Source organism: Caloenas nicobarica, chromosome 1 (genome assembly GCF_036013445.1).
Source record: "Caloenas nicobarica isolate bCalNic1 chromosome 1, bCalNic1.hap1, whole genome shotgun sequence".
NCBI classification, from domain to species: Eukaryota; Metazoa; Chordata; class Aves; order Columbiformes; family Columbidae; genus Caloenas; species Caloenas nicobarica.
The window spans coordinates 67227395-67247009 of record NC_088245.1 but is presented as its reverse complement, the minus strand read 5'-3'; the positions used below and the strand labels follow the sequence as shown (position 1 = coordinate 67247009).

Here is a 19615-nt window from a genome sequence, read left to right as displayed (position 1 = left end):
GACAGATACTTCAGTCTGCAGAAGAAAGAAGAGAGAAAGGGGCACTGCACAGTTTTACACTCCAGTATGACTCCCAGCGCAGTCTCCAATTCCCAAATGCCTCTGAAGAAGCAGATCTTGCCATCTGAAATGGAAACCTAGACAACAAGTTTGGTTTCATTTCTCAGTGGAATTCTCTCACTACTTTTCTGTTCATTGTCATAAAATTCAGAGTTTCTTTCTGAGCCCAGTCTATCTTCTTACCTCTTGTTCTTCTTGCTAAGCACGCAAGTCAGCTAAAAGAGCACCTCTCTTCTTTAGCAACTACCCTTCTTTTCTCCACCCCACAAAAGGCAGGTTATGCCTCCTGAACAAACACAGGAATCTCTTATAGCATAATACAGTGAGAGAAATCCACCTCCGCCAGTGTTACTTGGTGTAGATGTAACCAGAAGAGAGGGCAGCAAGAAGAAACCTCGAATCAGCTCTGTCCTTGTCTGCTTTAAGATAAGCCTCAGCTTGTCAAACGTAGAGCCAATACTATTGTCATAAACACTAAAAGTTAACAGATGCTTAAAAAAATAATGCCTTTAATGTTTGTAAATGATATGTTTCTCTGAAAAGCAACAAATAAGGATGCTTTTAAAATGTCTACTTGCCTTTTTTGTAAATAAAATGTTTCCCCCATGACCAGAAAATCTACCACAAACACAGCTTGAGATGCTTAATGATTATTTTTACCTACCAATTACAGAAGTTCTACAAGTCAAATGAGGTCTTAATATGTGTCCCCATCATCTTTAAATTGCACTCTCTGATAATCCAGCATCAGACACCAATTATTCATGTATTTAGCCTCATACAAACTCTTTTGTGCAGATTCCAATTTCTTCCATGCCAGTTCATTCAGAAATAATACTAATTAACTCAGTAGAAACCCATAAATTATAATGGCTATATAAATTATAATGGCTACAGGCTTAGAACTAGGACTTGCTATCTTTAAAGTTTGCCTTTCCCGATATCTGCTCAACATGTTCTTTTCACTGAATCTGCAAGAATTGTAAGTAATTGGGTAACAAAATGGAACTAGAATACAACTTGCTCTCTATGAGTGTAGGAAAAGTCTGGCAGTTTTGTAGGCATGCGTCTCTTGGGGTTATTAACTTGTGTATAAAGAAAGTAGCTCTCAACTTTTTTGGTTTTAAATATTGATTTAGAGGCTTTCCCAAGGAATGTGAGCAAATCCCCTCACCCCTTGCCTCCCCCCCACCAGTCACACTCTTACACTGGAGAAAGGCCAGATGTATGGGGGTGGAAGCAGCTGTTTGAATCATTACAACTATACTAATTGAAACCTGCATCCTAATTTACACCGAAGAACCTTCACAGATGAGGCTACTGAGTTGTGCCGACATCAATGCCCACAGTAGAGTGTACACTCGTTTATGGGTTACTGATTGGGTTCTCTGCACCCACAAAAGAAATGCCTCCTTGGCAACAACTCTGGGTTCCTAAACTGTAGTAAACTGGTACTTTAGCAGCAGATGCCAATACAAATATACATATAATTTATTTCAGTAATTTATTCTAATTGATTTAAAACCTCATGTGTCTTCTGCCAAGTGTAAAAACATTTTAAAGTCATACATGTACAAGTGACCCAACAATTCTAAATACATAGCTCATGGTACATAAAAACAAATTCAGCACATAGTGGGGATTATCCATTTTATTTTCTTTAGAAACAGATCAATGAAATCACTGTGCTCCAGGAACATACTAAAAAAAAAATTAATGGGACTTTTATACCAGGTAGCTTTCCTCTGAACCAATTGTACATTGCTTATAATAATGCAGATTGGATCTGGAATAATAAAAACATGAATCCAGTGCCACTCCAGAGCTATGCTGATAGCAAGTACATTCACAAACAAACCCTCCCCCCCAGTTCTTCAAAACACGTGCAGAGTCTCATTTCTACAGCTAGCTAAAAATATTCTTGTTAAAATAGAAAAAGATTTTTCTACAAAAATTTGGGGGAAGGTCATGGCATTTAATCTAAATTGCTTTGCGGACAACTAAGTACGATGGTAGATCAGCCTTCCCAAGACTTTCCCTTCCAAGATTTCACCCGGATTTTCATGTTCCTAAAAGTAGTCCAACATTGCCACCCTGCGGCCAGAGATGGGCCCGCTCATCGTGACAGACGATGCGACGTCTCAGCGAAAATCCATGAGAGATAGCTAGTCAATGAATCATCACCCTGCAAGTAAAAAAGGAAACTGAATTCTGAGAACCGGGTCCTTATGCAGAGAAAGCAATTTTAAGTATGGGCCAATATAAGAAAAATAAGATATTTTGTGATTAAGTCTTCAGTATCGTGATGCTCCTCTCCCTCAAGGCACAATCCACTTCTGCTCCCTTCTTTCTCAGTACAGCATGTTATTTGCCAGCAAGCAAAATCTATGTGTATGCAAAATGCCTAAGACCATTCATTTCTTTAAACGTAAACGTATTTGAAAAATTTGAGACCTTTTTCCTGGAGTTCAGGAAGCAACAGAAATTGAATTTAAAAATCATCTTTCACATAGACTTTTTCATTGCCGCCTTCCTCACGCTGAAGAGATATGCTTCATAAATAATATTTAAGAAGTTGTCATCATTCTGAAAAACAAAACAGGTAATTGTTAGTGCACGATAGGTGTTTTGAGTGAAGAGATTAGAAGGATTTTCTATTCCATGGACCAGATAATTTTCAACCTTACAGTTTTAAAAAGTGAGCAATAGGAAGGCTGTTTCCTTTACAAAAAAAATACATATCATTTCCGAGCCTTGCTAGTAGCCTTAGCAGAGCTGGACGTGAATATAAATTTTACTGCAGCAAACAGGACTGTATCTCTATAAGAAGTAATGAGTACAGAGAAAGCAGATTGTCCAAACTCAGTGGATTTAACTTGAATCCACTATTCTTGCATGACAATGCAGTGACAGTACAACCCTGTAATTTCTTCTCTTTGGCCTCATTTACCGAGGGATTTCCTTAAGTAGTTTCCACCATTAGGGCAGTGATAATTCCAAGCATGTCTGAAGGAACAGTGAAACACTCTGGGTTTTGATCCTATACTAAATCCTACCCAGGCAAATCTTTGCATCTTGTTTAGCTCTTTCAAACTTAGTCCTCCTAACTGATGCTGCTTCTTTTGCTCTGATGTTTCTTTTAACTTTTTCCTTCTGAGGATCATTTTGCAGAAATGAGTTAACCCACATTAAGAAAGAGTGTCCTAGGTAGCTCACATAAACATATAAGGACAATTTAAATCAAGATACTACTTCAGGAAAATCAGGAGCATCCCAGATTCTAGTTTTATATAATGGAAAATAATAGGTAAGAAATTGGCAGTAAATAATTCCCATGTAATTCAGTTAATCCTAACTACCACCAAGAACAGCAGGGTCAAACATACATTTTAGAAGTATACAGTTTCAGAGGGTAAAATCCAATTTTCATTGACTAGTTTCCCTTTTAACTTCATATATGGTTTTACTACTGTCTAAACACTTGAAGTATGTAAAGACGGGACAATGTGATATTCTTACTTTTTAATCCCAAATTAAAAATACAGGGAAAAATGAGAAAAGTCTCTAATTTGTTAAAGATGCTATTGTATTTCTGGGTCTATAACTTAAACCACATTTTAAGTAATTCAACATTCCAATAATTACTTATATTTTTATTCCAAAGCCATAAAGACACAGTTTTGGCCTACAAATTGGACTCTTAAAAACTTGTGTCTCTATTTCTTGTGCTTTGTAGCGAGGTCTTTAGTTACATAAACTCTCAACTTCTACTCTTCAGATATTAATCACACGGCAACTTAAGAAAAAAAACATTCATAACCACTCACATCATTCCAGAGCAGTAAACAATCATCTCATACATAATGTTGTTAATGCTTTCTTATACTTAAACATGTAAAACTGTAGCAAAAGGAATTTTAGCATTTGAACTAGAGAATTGCATTGTATAAACTGAGCTAGTATATTTTTTAGGTTATCTAATCTGTATTTTAAAGTTGCTCACGCTCATCTTGCAATTTTAATTTCCCATCTGAGCTCCTCTTACTGCTAACACACATCTCTGAAATATTTGGCAACTAGGATAATCACTCATTATTTATCCTCAACTAGAAGTATAATAGATGTCTCTCTGGCTCATAGGCCAACCTTATGAGGCTTTCAGTCATCTTTGTTCTTTTCTGTCAAATTTATTATCTTTCCTGAACTCCAAATCAGATGCATTAATCAAAATCCAGTTAAGCCAGCAGTGTGCAAAGGGAGGCCATCACATCCCCAGTCTATGTCACAGCGCCCCGTTAACATGCAGCCGTACGTAGCACAAATTCCAACAGATATTTTAATTATTCATTTAGCCTCTAGACAGACAGACACGGCCGATCATAGGCTGCTTATATCAAAACAGGAATCGGGATTTTAAGCAAAGCAGGAGAATTCTTGGTGCTTTACCTGGATCAGGTGTAGAAGTGTTTCCTGCAGCTGCATCTTCGTCATCGAGCTGCTGTTGACCACAGATGTCTCGGGGGGTTGCAGAGGCAGGAGAAGGGCAGCTGAGCCACCAGCAGGTTCCTGGTTTGCTGTTGGCAACCGCCCACTGTCATTCGCTTTTGGTGGAGCAGGTGTGGCCTGAGTGAACACCATTGGGGACATCAACAATGTTGGAGTCACAGTGGCAGGAATGCGCTGAGGTGAGATTACCTGTCCATATAAAAATAAAGTCATCGATTAAGCCTGTCTACTTAATTCTATGGGAATAAAGATGATGAAAACTGCAGACCAATTGGCAACAGGTACAGAGGCTGCTGGAGATTGACAGAGTTCTGTGAAAACTCCAGTTCAGGACCACCTATATGATTTATTTCCCGATTAAAAGGTTTTCCATCCAATTTGAGACTGCAGCAATGGATTCAAGTGTGATTAAGTAGGCAAACAATCTAAGGATGAGAGCATTTTATTACAGAAATCAGACTACTATTAAATATCAATACTGGTAGAGAGTACAGCTATAAAGTCTTCTACACAGGAACAATAAATTGTTAAATTTAATCTTGGAGAACATGCAAATACCACTATTAAAGACTAATCTTTGTACCTAACACTAGAAAGTATTTTCCAATTATAACTTTCAAATTACTCTCTCTATATATGTACATATCTTTTTCTTCTCATTTTACTTGCGGAGAAGGAAAAGAAAACAGAGATTACGTCATTTATCTAAAGAGCCAGAGTGAGCTGGTGGCACTGTCAGAAACAGAACCAACCCCTAACCAACATGCAGCTGACAAAGTCAAGGCAGTTCTCAAAGAGAAGAAAAACCTTGTTGCTGCACTAGTCCTGCAGGTTCCCTCAGTATCATATCCATGTCAACCTACAAAGATAGGTGTCAAAGAATTTTTACTTTTAAATTTTGTAATGCATCTCGGAATTCTAAAACATCCAGGAAAAGCAAATACTATCAGATACAATATACAACATAGCAGAAAGTTTATTCTGTTTGCAGATATTGGAGCTCTCTCCAGATAATTCTAGTAATAAATCTTAATCCTAATCACCCATCTCCTTGCTATTCGAGTGTCCGATCTTTTTTTTTTTTTTTTCAAAGAATAGAACATACAAAGGAATTAATATGACCTCACCAAAGCTCCTTTCTTTTGGGCTGAAGCATGACCTACTGCTCCTGTGTGAGGATGAAAGGCTAGTGCATTGCTTCACTGCGTGTCCTGGCTTCCATTTGAATTTTGAAGAAAAATTTAAAATAAGTAAATAAAACTGAGGTTTATCTCCTAGGTGTGCAAATCAATGTAGTTTAATATTAAATAACATTCATACTTTTGTAGCTTGTCTTAGTCTTAGTTATGATTGTTCTAGCCAAGACATTTCTAAATAGGAAACAGAAAGAAATGAGGAGGACTGAGATCTCATGATGTTTTATGCAAAATTTAAGGAAGCAGAAAGACTAGGGGTCAGGAAAGGCTCACAGATATTACAAAGCGTGCAATATGCACCTAATGCAAAAATCTCCCAGTACACACTTTAGGTAAATGTTGTTTCAGTTTCTTTAATATAGAGTACTGCTTAAAAATGAAACTCCTGACCTACAGCTTTTTTCTACATAATCATAACAGAAATCGTAAAGTCTGTGTAACACACTCTTGAATGAGTTAAGGTATTCCTAACTCATTGTAGGTTTGCTTCAAACAGTAAGGGAGTGCATATGTTTGTGCACCTACACTTGAAAAACAATGCTCATCTTAGAAGAAAAGCCATGTAAGTCCAAAGTGACACCTCTATGGAGCGAGACCTTCAGACCATGCACAGATGCTCTCCTGTGATAAGATAGTCAATCTTCCACAGGCAGGAGAACAAAGTCCAGACACAGCGCTTCTGCTCTACTCCTCCACGCAGCTGAAGTAACTTCTCTTTAATTTACTTCAAGCAAAATTGGCAGGGTTTGCTTAAATCAGATGATTCTTCCTAATGCAATTTGAAGAATGCATATACAAGCTGCTCTCCAAGGGCAGGAACCTCCAGCAAAGGGATGGTGGTGAGCAGCTGGAGGAGATAAACTGTCCCACCAATACGGCTGAATTTACTACAGACTATGTCAAAGACCGAGATGACATGTCCTTCGAAATCCAAAGACATTTCCCTCTGCAGTCCAAGTCAAATAAACAAAACGCAAGACAAACTGTACTTTTAATAATATACAGTTACTACTGTCAAACACGTATAAAGTTGTGGTTTAAAAGACACGTGAAAAATGGTGTTTTCCTGGGATAGAAATGGCTTTTTGGTAGGACTTGCCAAGTATATGGAAACTATATGGAATGAGCAATATTGCCATCTACTGGTGACACAGCTAATATTTACAGGCTACTGCAAAACTTTCGTGTCAGAATAGAAAATAAATGCATCGATTTTTTCAGGGCATAGCATTTGTTTCTGTATGCAAACATTAAAATGTATTTTTTGCTAACAGTTTGTGCTCATAGCTTCTGCCATTTAACAAACTTTTACATACAGAACATTCTTTTTTCAAAACACAGAAGGCAAATTTTCATTTTAGGTTTAGTTCAGCCCACCTTCAGTCACTAGGAAAACTGACACCCACCCAAAAATGGGATGCTGATCTTGGCATTACTGGTGCAATTCTGTAGCACTATACTTTTGCTGAAAGCATGGAAAAGGCTCTGTAGGGACATAACAGCCTTTGGGCCAACTTTTAGCTTTAAGTAATTTCACACAAGGAATAACAGCCCTTCCAAAAGGCTGTTGGTCAACTTCTTTCCCACAGAATCTAACCTGAGTTGCTTGTTCATCCAGCCTCTGCTGAATTATCTCCAGCTTTAACAGGTCAACACTTAAATCTCTGAGACACTAATAACAGAATAGGGGGTCCACCATCAGTTGTGCAGCAACAAAGTACGAACAATGAAAAAATGTGCAAAATAATCATTGCAGCATATAGTATTCCTTCTCTGAAGCACAGATACTCACTAAGATATCTGTTTGATATTCTGGGTGGCTGCTGGCAGCTAGGTGACACGATAGCTGGCAAATTCACATAACACCATGAACTAAGGAATGTATTGGATCTCCTGTAATGCAAACTGGCACCCTCTGTTGCTTCCTAGACTTGTGGAATCCCACGTGCACCAAGTGCTCCTCTGAAACATCTAACTGGTTTTAGTGGCATCACTTAAAACCGAGAACATTTAATCTAAGAATGGTTCAAGAACCTTGAAGACAGTTACTACTAAAATAAAGCCAGCTACAATGCTAACATTGCTTTGTCTGTCAAGTTTAATTCGGAATTTTTTAATCCATGTTTAACTACAGAATCTTAAATTGCTTTTCAAAATGAGCTTATTGTACCTATTACATTCTTCCTGTACATGTTTACAATCTCATGTCGGAGAACAAGTAGAGAAGTAACAGTGAAATGCTCACATCAAAGATATTAGGTACTGTGCATGTATTCAGAAGAAGTAACACTATGTACAAAATACATTCTTGATGGAAAATGCTCCATGAAATGAGAAAAATGGGCTGCAAGATAAGTGGCCTTCTGAAGAAAAGATAAATTTGTGTCAAGGTTATTGGAAGCACTTTTAAAACCATAACTCTGATTAACATAAACACTTAAGCATGCATATATCTATAATCAGGATAACTCATGCCTAACACTAAGCATATGCTTAAAAGCCCACTGCAGATTAATGCTTTTTTATTGCATCTTAAGCACACGTTACTCACTGTCTGCATTAGGAATACTTCACAGAATAGGGCTGGCACCAGACCAGATTGAATGCTTCTATGTATTATTCTTCAGCTCTTTTTTTTTTTTTTTTCTTTTGGTAACTGGTCTCTTCCTTTCCATGTGGGAGATCAGTTCTTACAACATATGGAGATGCAGCAGAAGCCAATTTAAACTTGGACTTGTAATGTGTCAATTGTGGAAAAGACTATTGCTTTCTTTTCCTTAGTGCTGCTGATGGATCTAGTGTGTTCCTTTAATATGATTTTTCCAACAACAGACACTGTCCAGATACCTTTCTATTCCTGTCAGACTTTTTCGAATTTGCTTTTTCTCTATGCTGAATTGTAGTAAAAGCAGCAATACCAAAAGATAAATAATTACAGAGAACAAACCTTTTGCTGCATTTGTTGTCAGAAGCTGCTTTGATCAATTTTGCATGAGCATGTGCAGATATATTTGTGCCAATTCAATTTCACTCGAATGTCTGTGTTTGTCTGCAGGCATGGCAGCACTTAAAGCCTTTGGTATACAGCAAGGATGGTATTATAAAAAGATTAATGTTGGGTTTAAAAGTTGTTTCAAATTTTTATTTTGTTATTTTATTTCAAAAGTAGGAATATCTCACGTGGCTACTTCATGGCATTCTACAGGAACACAGACTCAGTCCTTCATTTTTAGCTCCACTCTTTTTTTTTTTTTTTTGGTTGGCAATCTGCTGCATGTAAAAGAGGCCATTCCTTCCAGATTATAGAGCTCTAGGTGTCCTAAACAATAATTAGCCGTATTTTCATTACCATTTTTATTCTATGTATTAAGTCTCATTAACAATACTAAATGTGTCAGAAGAACTGCATCTAATACTGCTTTGACAGCAGCTGTTGCTGTGCCAGCCCATAAAGCCACTCCTAGGCAGGTTCAGTCTACCCAATCTGCTCACAGCCATGCAAAGCGAGACTGGGAATCTCCTTAGTTGCCTTTTCTATTTTTTTTAAGGCAAACTTGCAGTAATAATTGCAGTGAATGAGACTTGTTCCAGTGAAGGTTTTTGCCTTCTCTCAAGGTACTGTTCTACTCGTACTCAAGCATAAAATTATTGAAATTGCGTTATGTCAGACCTCAGTAATTCCCTTCCCGTATTGCAAATAATGCTGCCATCATTTTCTTTTTCAAATATACACAAAGTCATTAGCCATATCAGTATCAATATGGATTTTTCATTTGAAAATATATTAGCATATTTGCCATTTTTTATTTATGCATACTGGCACTTGCCTCATTTCACTTTTACCTTCAAAGTAGGAATGCCTTATGTCTCCAAGCTATCTACATCTACCAGTGAAATCAGAGAATTTCATTTATAACAGGCAAATTCCATTCCCAGTGAAAACAGAAGTACGTTTTTTGTGACTCTGGATTCTCTTTTTATTCCTTAGTACTCCACTGGAAAGTCAGAATACCATCTGTAAACAGCTGATCCTGAATAATTTCAATGACTAATCCCCCTCGAACTCTTTCGCACAGATTCAAAGGCATGCTGCTTTAATTAAAATAATAAAAATAATGATGGCTATTTGCTATATCAAATTCATCTTCCTTCCAGAATGAGAAATCTTGACCTGTCACAGTGTTAGTGACAGATGTGGCCCTTAATTGTTAAATGACTGTTTCGGCCTCTTCATGTGTAGGACAACTTTGTAGAATAAGGAGGATTCTCGGAGCATACTGAAGTATTCTGTAGTCTTTCACTCAGCTTTCAAAGAAGTTGCAATATAAAAGCAGTTTGTGAGCTTTACACTGAAAAGGTGAATGTTTTATTATTTGGATAAGTAACTTCTAGACTCCAATACAAGTCAGACTCCAATAGAACACAAGTCCTGTGGACAGTCTGTCCACACTAAAGGAAGTAAAAAAGGGCTGAGATGCTTGCTCATCCCCAAACAGGACATTTAAAGATGTTTAAGTGCAGAAGATCCTACAGAGAATGAAGTTGTTAACTGCTGAACTGTTGTTCTCCTGAAATTTTAAGAGACCAATCTGACTTTTAAGGTCACAATTGCCAGAGTTAATGGTTTGGGGTTTTTTGACAGCATTCAGGCACAACATATATTTTTTCAAAATAATAGATAGCAAAAAAAAAAAAATAGCTAATGAATGCTAGAAGCAGCAGTTACGGTACAAGACGACTAATTCAGCAATACACAAATACTTAAAAAATCTGCTGTTAGAAAACAAGTGACCTTTTAAGCACCTTTAGCATTCAAAGGAATGCATAGCTACACAGGGAGAGCTATGACTAATTTTGTAAGAAAAAATAATTATTAAACCCAAGATATTACACTCAATAACCAGCAATTACACACAAGAACTTGAGACCAAGTACAGCAACTGAAAACTAGGTGAATTTTCAAAGTCTCTGGAAAAAACTGCAGTATTTTTGGTCATTATTGATATGAGAGAGATGTAGCCTTCAGTATTTACAGTATCACAGCATGGTAAATCATAACTTACTTGACGCTATTAAATTATCACCCAAAAAATGAATTATGTGCCACATGTAGTAAGATAATAACAAGAATATACTGGTCAAAACAAAGACTAACCTTACAAAATCCTGAGTTCAAAAGATTGCTAGATGTTTTAAAACTCATTTTAAATTTGGAAGTTGCCCATTTACCTGAAAGAGCGAGCTCTGTTTTTCTGTACCCGGTGACTTTTCTATCCAGGAATCCAGTGGTTTCAGCGTGTTGGTGTTCTGAGTAACAACAGGAAACTTAGCTGCCAAGGTTGGTCTGCTGGATACATGCAACTGTTGCTCTTGTTGCACAATCTGGAGTTTTTTCAATAACTCTTGAGGTGAAATCACCCCAGAAGTAGGTGCTTGATTGCCAGAGAGAGAAAGTGGCTGTCTAGGAAGTTTGGATTGTTCTTTACCAAGTGTTTGAGACTCTAAAGTCTGGCCCGGTAGGGAGCCATTGAAATACACCAAAGGTGGCTGGTTCATATTGTTTACTGGTGCTGCTGGTGCTCCAACAGCAGCAGGAGTCCTGCTGAACACAGAGGCTGTCGAGTTCACAGATCCTGTTGCACTGGGGTCCATCTTAGTCACTGACCCCGACTGACTCTGTAATTTCTGCAACAAGCTCTGAGTTCCAGCAGTATCCTGAACCACATGAGACGTGGCAATACCATGAGAAGTCACAGGTTGGAAGAGCCCTGTGAAAGTCTCACCCACAGGGTGGATATTGCCATTTTCACAGAGTCGGTTCTCGGGAAACTCAGCGAGTGGGTGAAGGTCTGTCCCACGCACCATGAGCTTCTGAATGGCGGGGCAAAGCTGCTTCTCGGCAGAAGGCGAATGCCTGCTGGGTTCTTCGTAGGACAGGGACCGTACCACCACACCCTGCCTCACAGGAAGATTCTCTTGATGCTGTTTATTAAGTGGGTCTGAGACATCTGGCTTTTCTTGCTTTCCAAACAGTGCTGTCAAAGACAAGTGCTGCGGTTCAGGATCCACATTCTGTGAGGGCACAAAGGAAAAAAGTAAACACAGTTCCCTCATGCATAAGTAACATTAAGCAGTGATAATATTTAGCCAGCAGAATTCACGGAAAAGCCGAGGAAACAGCTATGTTATTTTCTCCCAAGAGAATTTTTAATAGTTTTGTCACATAGGAAGGGCAAGAAGACAGTTGTCAAGTTGCTAATGTGGGAGAAAACCAGTGAAACTGAGATCTAGCAGTGGCTTCACTTTAAATAACATGAAAGAGCATCTTCCCTTTCAGCCATCCGTACGATATTAGCAAGAGACAGAAATCTCTCCTTGTGTGAAGCAGGGCCACTTCTTGTGCATCTTCCTGTCACAAACTAATTCAGTTTCTAGGATTTTGCAGTGTGATTTAGCTTAAATATATATCAAGATACTTTTCTTTATTTAGATTAACCTAAAGAAAAAGAACACAAAAAATGTGGTCCAGCAATTGACGAAATCAGCCTGTGATCAAAGCAGCTCTTGGTTGCATCAGCATAGTACGCCTGCAATTCACATGCTTCCACATCGTATGGTGGGGGTTGGAGGCTTTTTTAGAAAACAGATTAGTTTTTTATTAAAGTAACTCCTTACTGCAGTTTCACCTCAAATTCTGGCACTCACCTTCTGACTCAAATAAATATTCCTACATGGCTCCTCAGTTACAGCAGCACTAGTCAGAAAACACACAAAACATTTTACCTTGCTTTGCTGAGATATTCGTTGATGCTGGTTTTCACTCGGCTTCACTGGAATTGGTTTAATTAGATTGGGGTTGTTATAGATTGCAGAAGAACTGGTTATTTGTTTTGGTTCTGAGCAGGTCTTACACTGCAATAGAAAGGAAATATTTTTTAGTAAGCAGGACAGTATCTTTTCCTGTAGTTCTCCACTATAGTAAAATCCAGACATAGCCAAGTACTCAATAACTAAAAATATTAGTTGCAGCACTGATTATGAAATGTTATGCTACTGAAAGAACTATAAGAACTGCAACCTAATTTTCTAAAACCACAAAGCACACGTAAAAATAAACACTTGATTCCAAGATTCCCTGGGTATAAGGCCTCCTTCTAATTTAAATCTCAGTTCTCTTTCTTACCTTCTGCTTTTGCAGCACTTAAAAAAAATTTTAAAAGCACCTTAGAAACCAAGTAACAGACATGTTTTTCCTGCATCAGTAGGCAGCTAGGAGTAGTTTAGGTACATGGAGTATTAAAGTGCCCATAAAGAACATTTTAAATGCTCTTTCTTAAAAGCTGGAATTCTAACTCTTTTACATAAATATTCCACATTGTGCAAACTTGGAGGATGCATCTATCTGCACAGATAAATAATTAAAGATTTAATCCATTTGTAGAATCAGTAGATCTTCTGATTAAATATGACAGGATTAATAACAATATTTATAACAAGATGGGCAGAGACCGATGACTAAAAGTGATCAAGGACATGGAATCACTAACAAGAAGAGAGAAGGGCATGATTTAATTCAGAAAAAATGCACAGAAAATGCTGCATGAAAGAGAAAATAAATGGGATAGGAAAATGTCTTATTTACACTGTACAAAAAATAAGAATATACTCAATGAAACTACAAAAGCATTGCGTATACAAGGAATGCTATTGTCAGCAGGAAACAAGACAGTATATTGCAAGTCGTTGTCTCTTGATACAACTAAAACCAAGAAACCGGAAGGATTTTTTAAAGAATTTTTTAAGAAAAAGTTAATCCTATCTAACAAGAATATTCATAGTTAATCACCTGAATTTGATGGGCTCTAAATTTTATGATGCAGGACTAATGGTTGCATAATGAATGATTACTTTTGGTTTCTCACTCCTTCCTCCCAAGATCTCAGTCTTGTTCATTACTGGCGACAGAGCTCTGGACTGGACAGGCTGACATCAGGACACACAGCGATGTCACTGCTGTGCAATTGTGAAAATGTCAGCGTCCTTTCCAGAACTTTCTGAGACAAACTCCTTAGGATGCAAATGTGTTAGGCGAGAAAATAACCCCCACTCTCAAATACACAAAATTCAACATTTAATCCATTTCTGGCACCTACTACAACAGTAACCAGACACACTGGTTCCAGGGCTGCTCTGTAGAACAGAACTGGAGCTCTCGAGGGGCTCTAGGAGGTTCTCAATGCCTTCTTTGCAACACTTGCCTCTGTCGATGGAGATATTTAGAACTTGACATAACATGGCCCTGAACAACCCACTTTAGCTAATTCTGCTACAAACAGGGAGGCTGGACTAGACCATCTCCAGAGGTCCCTTCCAATCTCAATGATTCTTTGAGTCTCTGCTGAAAAATGATCTCGTGGGTATTTGGACAGCCAAGGGCTTCCGCAAGGAATTTCTGAAGACACGATCTTGTGAAGTAGAAGTGTAGTCATGTACCTGGCTTTCTTCTTTTGTATGACAATTGTTGGTTCAAATATTGATCTTAGAAAGAACTTTAAAGCATGCACAGACAATCATGCCATCAGTTGGTTAGCTATTCATTTGGAAGAAAGAATAAGCACATGTCTCTCCTTTCCTGCTCTACCCCTACTGCATAAAGTGAGAAACTTCCTCAAGCACTAGACTGGAAAAAACATGAAGAACAAAGTACTGACTTTGCCAACAATGCAGAGCTTCACAGCAAAAGTGCATTTCAGTTAAATATAAAACTACATAGCAAGCGCCTCATGGCTAATCTGAGCAGGCCACATTCGCCATGTAAATATTTTTAAATCCAGCAACATTTTCTTGCCTTCTCTGGAAAAACTAACAAACAAACATATAATTTTACTAGAATGTAGTTTCTCATTCACCAGAGCCTTGCTATGCATCTCACGGTGCAGTGCAAGTTTGATGGCTCAGGATGTCCCAAAATTCAAATAAAGAGCTAAGTCCAGGGAGTACTCATGGTAAGCCAAACAGTTTTCTTTTAAAGCTAGTCCATACTTATTGCCCTTCTCTACGATTCAAAGCCTGATTAATGGAAACCCTCAACAGGAATCTACACTTAAGTTTCACTTTTTCTAAGCAATTCATATTTAAAATAGCTACAATGGATTGCCTTGAAAAATCATAACAGAAAGAAGCCATGAAAAAACAGTGTAGAAAACAAGGCTGTAACACTAACATAACTAAAGCTTTTACGTTAAGGAAAAGTTTTCTTTCCATTTACTAGCTCCGAGTTACATTTATCAATGCACTACTCGAACAAATTTTCTTAGGCTCTTCTGAGCTTGAATTTGAGTAACTTAATTTTTTGTTGTTGTTCTCTACAAGCTTTATTTTCACATCATTTCCAGGCAGTTCATATGGACTCTCAACAATATCCTAGTATTGAGACTTCTGCAACCTCATCAACCTTTTAAAAATTTTAAATATACTAGGACAAATGACTGAATTATTCTTAAATCATTTTCCCATCCAGTTTCTGAGTGGTGACCTAGGTTGTTCCTCATTTACTTAATGACAGTTAAGCATCTTGTCTAGTTAATTATCAGGTGGAAGTTTTTTTCATAGTCCAAATAAGTGCTTCCTATAGCCCCTATTTTATCTATACTAAAACAGGCAAAGATTTTTTTTTTTTAGATTGGACGGATCCTACATGATACTACATAGACCAAAACCACACGTCAGTAAGATTAAGTAGCTTTTTTTTCTCCCAAACTTTTCTCTTTCTAATGATGCTGTCTTTTCTTCAATATACCTCCTTATCAATATTTTTCAGCATAGCTTTTTGGGCAAAAAACATATAAGCACATACTTAAACTTTTTTCTTTAACATGATAGATAACATACTCTCGTAATTTTGCAAAATTTAAACAATACTTTTATTTCCCCAGGGGATTTTAATAGGCTGAATTCTTCAGAAACCATGAAAATTTTTGATTGTACCGTCCTATGCTGCCTGCTCACAGAACCAAACATTTAAAAACGAAGTGAGAAGCAGCAGAGTTTAACAGAATTATCGCTATATAAGCATTTGCCAGATCAAATTCCTCAGAAAAATGTGCAGCAGTATACACAAAGGTCTATAGAGAACGACGTTGACCTGACTTTGTATCATCCCCATGGTTTGATAACATGGCTAGTAGGCTGGTATTGAATACAGAGAAGTATGCTGAAGAGAAAAAAAGCCTGTGATGGTTTTGAAGAACTCTGTAACTATTTGAGCTCAGAATATAAGGTGATTTTGGCAGATGGATAGCACGGCCTTGCCGATGAATAAGTTAGGAGCACCGGCATGACATTTTAAACAACTGTCAGGTGGACAGGTAAAGAAGATTTCAGATGCCATCAACATCAAACATGAAGGAACAGCATGAAAGAAATGTCACCATGCTCTTTAGCAATAGAACCAGAAGGGTACTCATCAGCTACAACCTTTGATGATTACTACATCTTGCTTCACACAGGTCTGGCCCTTAGTCATGTGTCTTGTTCAAAGCTAAGTTCCTGCAAAAGGTGCATAAGAAATCAAAAGGTTCTAAGTTCACGTCAAAAAAAGCTAAGCAACATTGGAAAAAGTAGACATATGGGGTGAATGTCAATGAAAAAGAACAAGACCATGACTGAGGGTGTTTTGGCAAGTTTGGTATAGTCAGAGACATTTGAGACAAACAACTGCTCTGTGTTGTGAGATTTTTCATAGTCTACCTGCACAATATGAAGTTCTAGCTGAACAGAAGATTGTCAAAGCAAATAGACAACAGACAAGCGTCAGACCTCAGTACTGCAGCTCTCCTGAAGCAAATACCATGTCACATCCCAATCTCATGCTCTGTAGCAAAAACCTGACTTTGAGACATATAAGCTGCTAAGACCTGTTAATTACCAGGAGGAGATGCTAGAAAGTCTGTTACAAGGAAAGAAGGTCAGCCAAGAGCTGACAGAACTTAGAAGAGCTTTGTAGATAGATGTCTATACCGAAAGAAATGAAGAGGACTTTGAAGGTGTCAGAGCTAAAAAGCCCTGGAAACTGAGCATTTCTACCTAGCTGATGTAAAGCAGCCACACAATGACATTAATGAACAGTCACATGAAGATGTCCAAGGTGCTTTGCAGAACAGAGGAACTAAGGAGGACAAGAACTTTCTCAAAGAAGATCAGTAGCAGCACGGATTTCCAGTCAGAGCCCTGCTGAAGTGAGACATGCAGAACCAATACATGCTGTTCAAGAACAGCAGAGTAGACTCTGTATCGTCCAGGCTGTGCATGACACAGTGCCCTTGGGAAAGCTCGGCCTTCTGGGTCTACTGTCAAGTGTCTCATGCAGTTAACAAATTAAAAGCTAACGTGCCATTGGAACATTTTGCTGAAAGAAAGTGAAGAAGCAGTAAAAGAAGAGAAGTCCAGAGGCCACGTTTGTTTGCTACCAGGAATTACGTTCTTATCAAATGGTTGTGTGTCCTTAGTAATGACGAAGGAAGCTTCAGTTATTTTGGGCATATCAACCAGACACAGGACGCCCATCTAATCTGATCTTTAATAAATCAAATAGAGTATAGTAATGGGTAGAGGATGTAGAAGAACTGTGCACATAAAACGAAAGCCTGTCCTGTAGCACAAGGCAAGGCACAATGGGTAAGAGAAACACATTTTTTCGTACTTGGTTCTGTACCCTAGCAGCTCTTCAACTGTTTATCTCCCCAGCTATCATTATGAGGCCTGCTAATATCACTTCTTCTCACCAGATATAAAGAGAAGACAAGAATGTAAGTAGTACATTTTTAAAAAAATACTTTAGTCATTTAGCAACTTAAAGCTCCATTAGTAAGAAAGGGAAGAAGGAGTCTATGTATTTTATTTTACATGTAACCTCTAAATGTGTAACTTAATTTGGGAATAAGATATACCCTCCAAAGTCAGTCGCACTCTTAAAAGAAATTCTCATCATAGCACTTTAAAATTGAGCAAAATTCCTTAGATGCTTTGAAAATTGATGTTCTTATTCTGCAGTTTCCAACACTTTAAAACACCCTCTTCTCCAAAACCACACAGAATTCTAAAAGAGAACAACATATTTCGTAACCGATTTCAGCACATCAGCACTGTAAGTCATAAGACATACACTGGCAAAGAAGTAGATGTCATAAAGCAGCCAAAAAGCATGACTGCTCTGAAACATATTGGCATTACATACAAAAATGGTTGTCATTGCCTTTATTTATCATACCCTTCTTGATTTTGTATTACTAACAAAGCAAGAAAAAACACATATCCAGTTCTTAAGAGTCCAGATACTCCTAGCACTCATGTCCCACATGAAGAGGAAGTTTTCATGTTATTTCCTTAGCAATCCCTTAAATACAAGAAGATTAAAGATGAAGAAGAAAATGTGCGAAAGATCTTATCTGCAGTGAAAGAATTCAAAAAGATTATTTAAACAGTAGGTCTTCTAGAATTTCCTCTCCTTTGTCTTGATTTTCTGTGTGCTCATGTAGAAATGGAAGGTAACTTTTTTTAGATGCATTACCTCCTACTCATAGAATCTGAAGACAGTCTGATATTTCTCCAGTTTTCCATTCACAGTATTTTTAAGGTTATTCAATTAAAACTGCTTAAACATTTCATAATATCTCAAATCACACTCTTATGCCAAGACTAGGTACTGATTCAGTATTAAAACATAGAAAAAATACCAGGTTTTGGAGGTGTTTGTCCAATATAATACCTTAAATCCCTAATACGGAAAATACGAAGGTCCTAAGCTTCAAAAGAAGCTATAGCACAACAAGAAGGGCTACACTTCACCATAACTCAAATAGTTTGCTATTTTCTTTCTGAGGATCTTATTAGTAGCCACGTTTCAGAAAAATAACATTTTCTCTCTTTAAATTGCTTATGTTTATCTATTTCCAGACTCAGAACCCTTATGAGCTTTATTATTGCATGGCAACACATAGGAAACAGCAGTAGGAACCTGCAGGCTCTGTAACAATTTGCAATGTATATATGAATAGTTAAATTTATTAGAATTTTATTTTCCAAAGTAAAAAGTTTTTGATTGCTCAATAATAGAGAACATTATTAGTCCATTAGTTACTTCTTTATTTAGAAGCCTCAGAAGTCCAAAGCTGCACGAGCTGAAATCATACTACATTTCAACCTTTCCATTTCCTTCCATTAGTGTTTGAAAGTAGCTAACGACCACAATTAAAAGCAGTAACTTCACTGTTAAAGGTCTCGTCTGAAGGCAGTAATTTGTTCAAACTACAGAAACTATTAGCAGGTTTGAATACTTCACGGAGAAAGAGGACACAACTTCCAGATGCTACTCAATAAGCAAGAAGCACAGGAGCTCTAAGGGTCAAACCAAAAGACAATTTATACTTGTTCTTACCTGCTAGCATTCAACAAATAATCATATACGTGTTCTTTCAGAAGTTTTTATTTATGGCATTAATTGCTTTTGAATCTTTAGCAAATTCTGACAAAACTTTTCTACTAGCAACTTTTATACAAAATAAGAAAGCACACTGTCCAAAATCCACTTCACTTTGAGTAAAACTATTTAAAACCAAACCAAAACCTTTTATGTTTTAAAATGTGAAGTGTGAGCAAGCTGGCATCGTAGTATCACCAAAAAGAAGCATCCTCTTTTTATAAACAGCAAGTCTCACCTTGGTATACTCATCTTTGGCCTTGGTAAGCATCCGTAAGATATCCACTTCCTTATTATTAGCAGAATTCGTGATCATTGGGGACAGTCCTGTTCCTGTGCCCTGCTGTGCTTTGAATTGTTCCTGCTGAGTTAGGCT

At 37.5% G+C, this 19615-nt stretch overlaps 1 protein-coding gene across 2 annotated transcripts in view; it reads right to left on the bottom strand.

Annotated features, from left to right (window-relative positions):
- Positions 1-1647: 1647 nt before the first annotated feature.
- DCP1B (decapping mRNA 1B) overlaps positions 1648-19615 on the bottom strand; it is a 45674-nt gene continuing 27706 nt past the window's right edge. The window contains exons 5-10 of one of the 2 annotated variants that reach the window (XR_010605646.1): positions 19478-19613; positions 12546-12674; positions 10992-11834; positions 4507-4755; positions 2515-2646; positions 1648-2245 (exon numbers count right to left, since the gene is read on the bottom strand). Coding sequence is in view for 1 of the 2 variants with exons in the window: in XM_065626934.1 (XP_065483006.1) it covers positions 2566-2646; positions 4507-4755; positions 10992-11834; positions 12546-12674; positions 19478-19613 (1438 nt within the window). In the remaining variant the exon portion in view is untranslated. Of the gene's footprint in view, positions 2647-4506; positions 4756-10991; positions 11835-12545; positions 12675-19477; positions 19614-19615 lie in introns of both variants that reach the window. The other variant, XM_065626934.1, reaches the window with a different exon arrangement.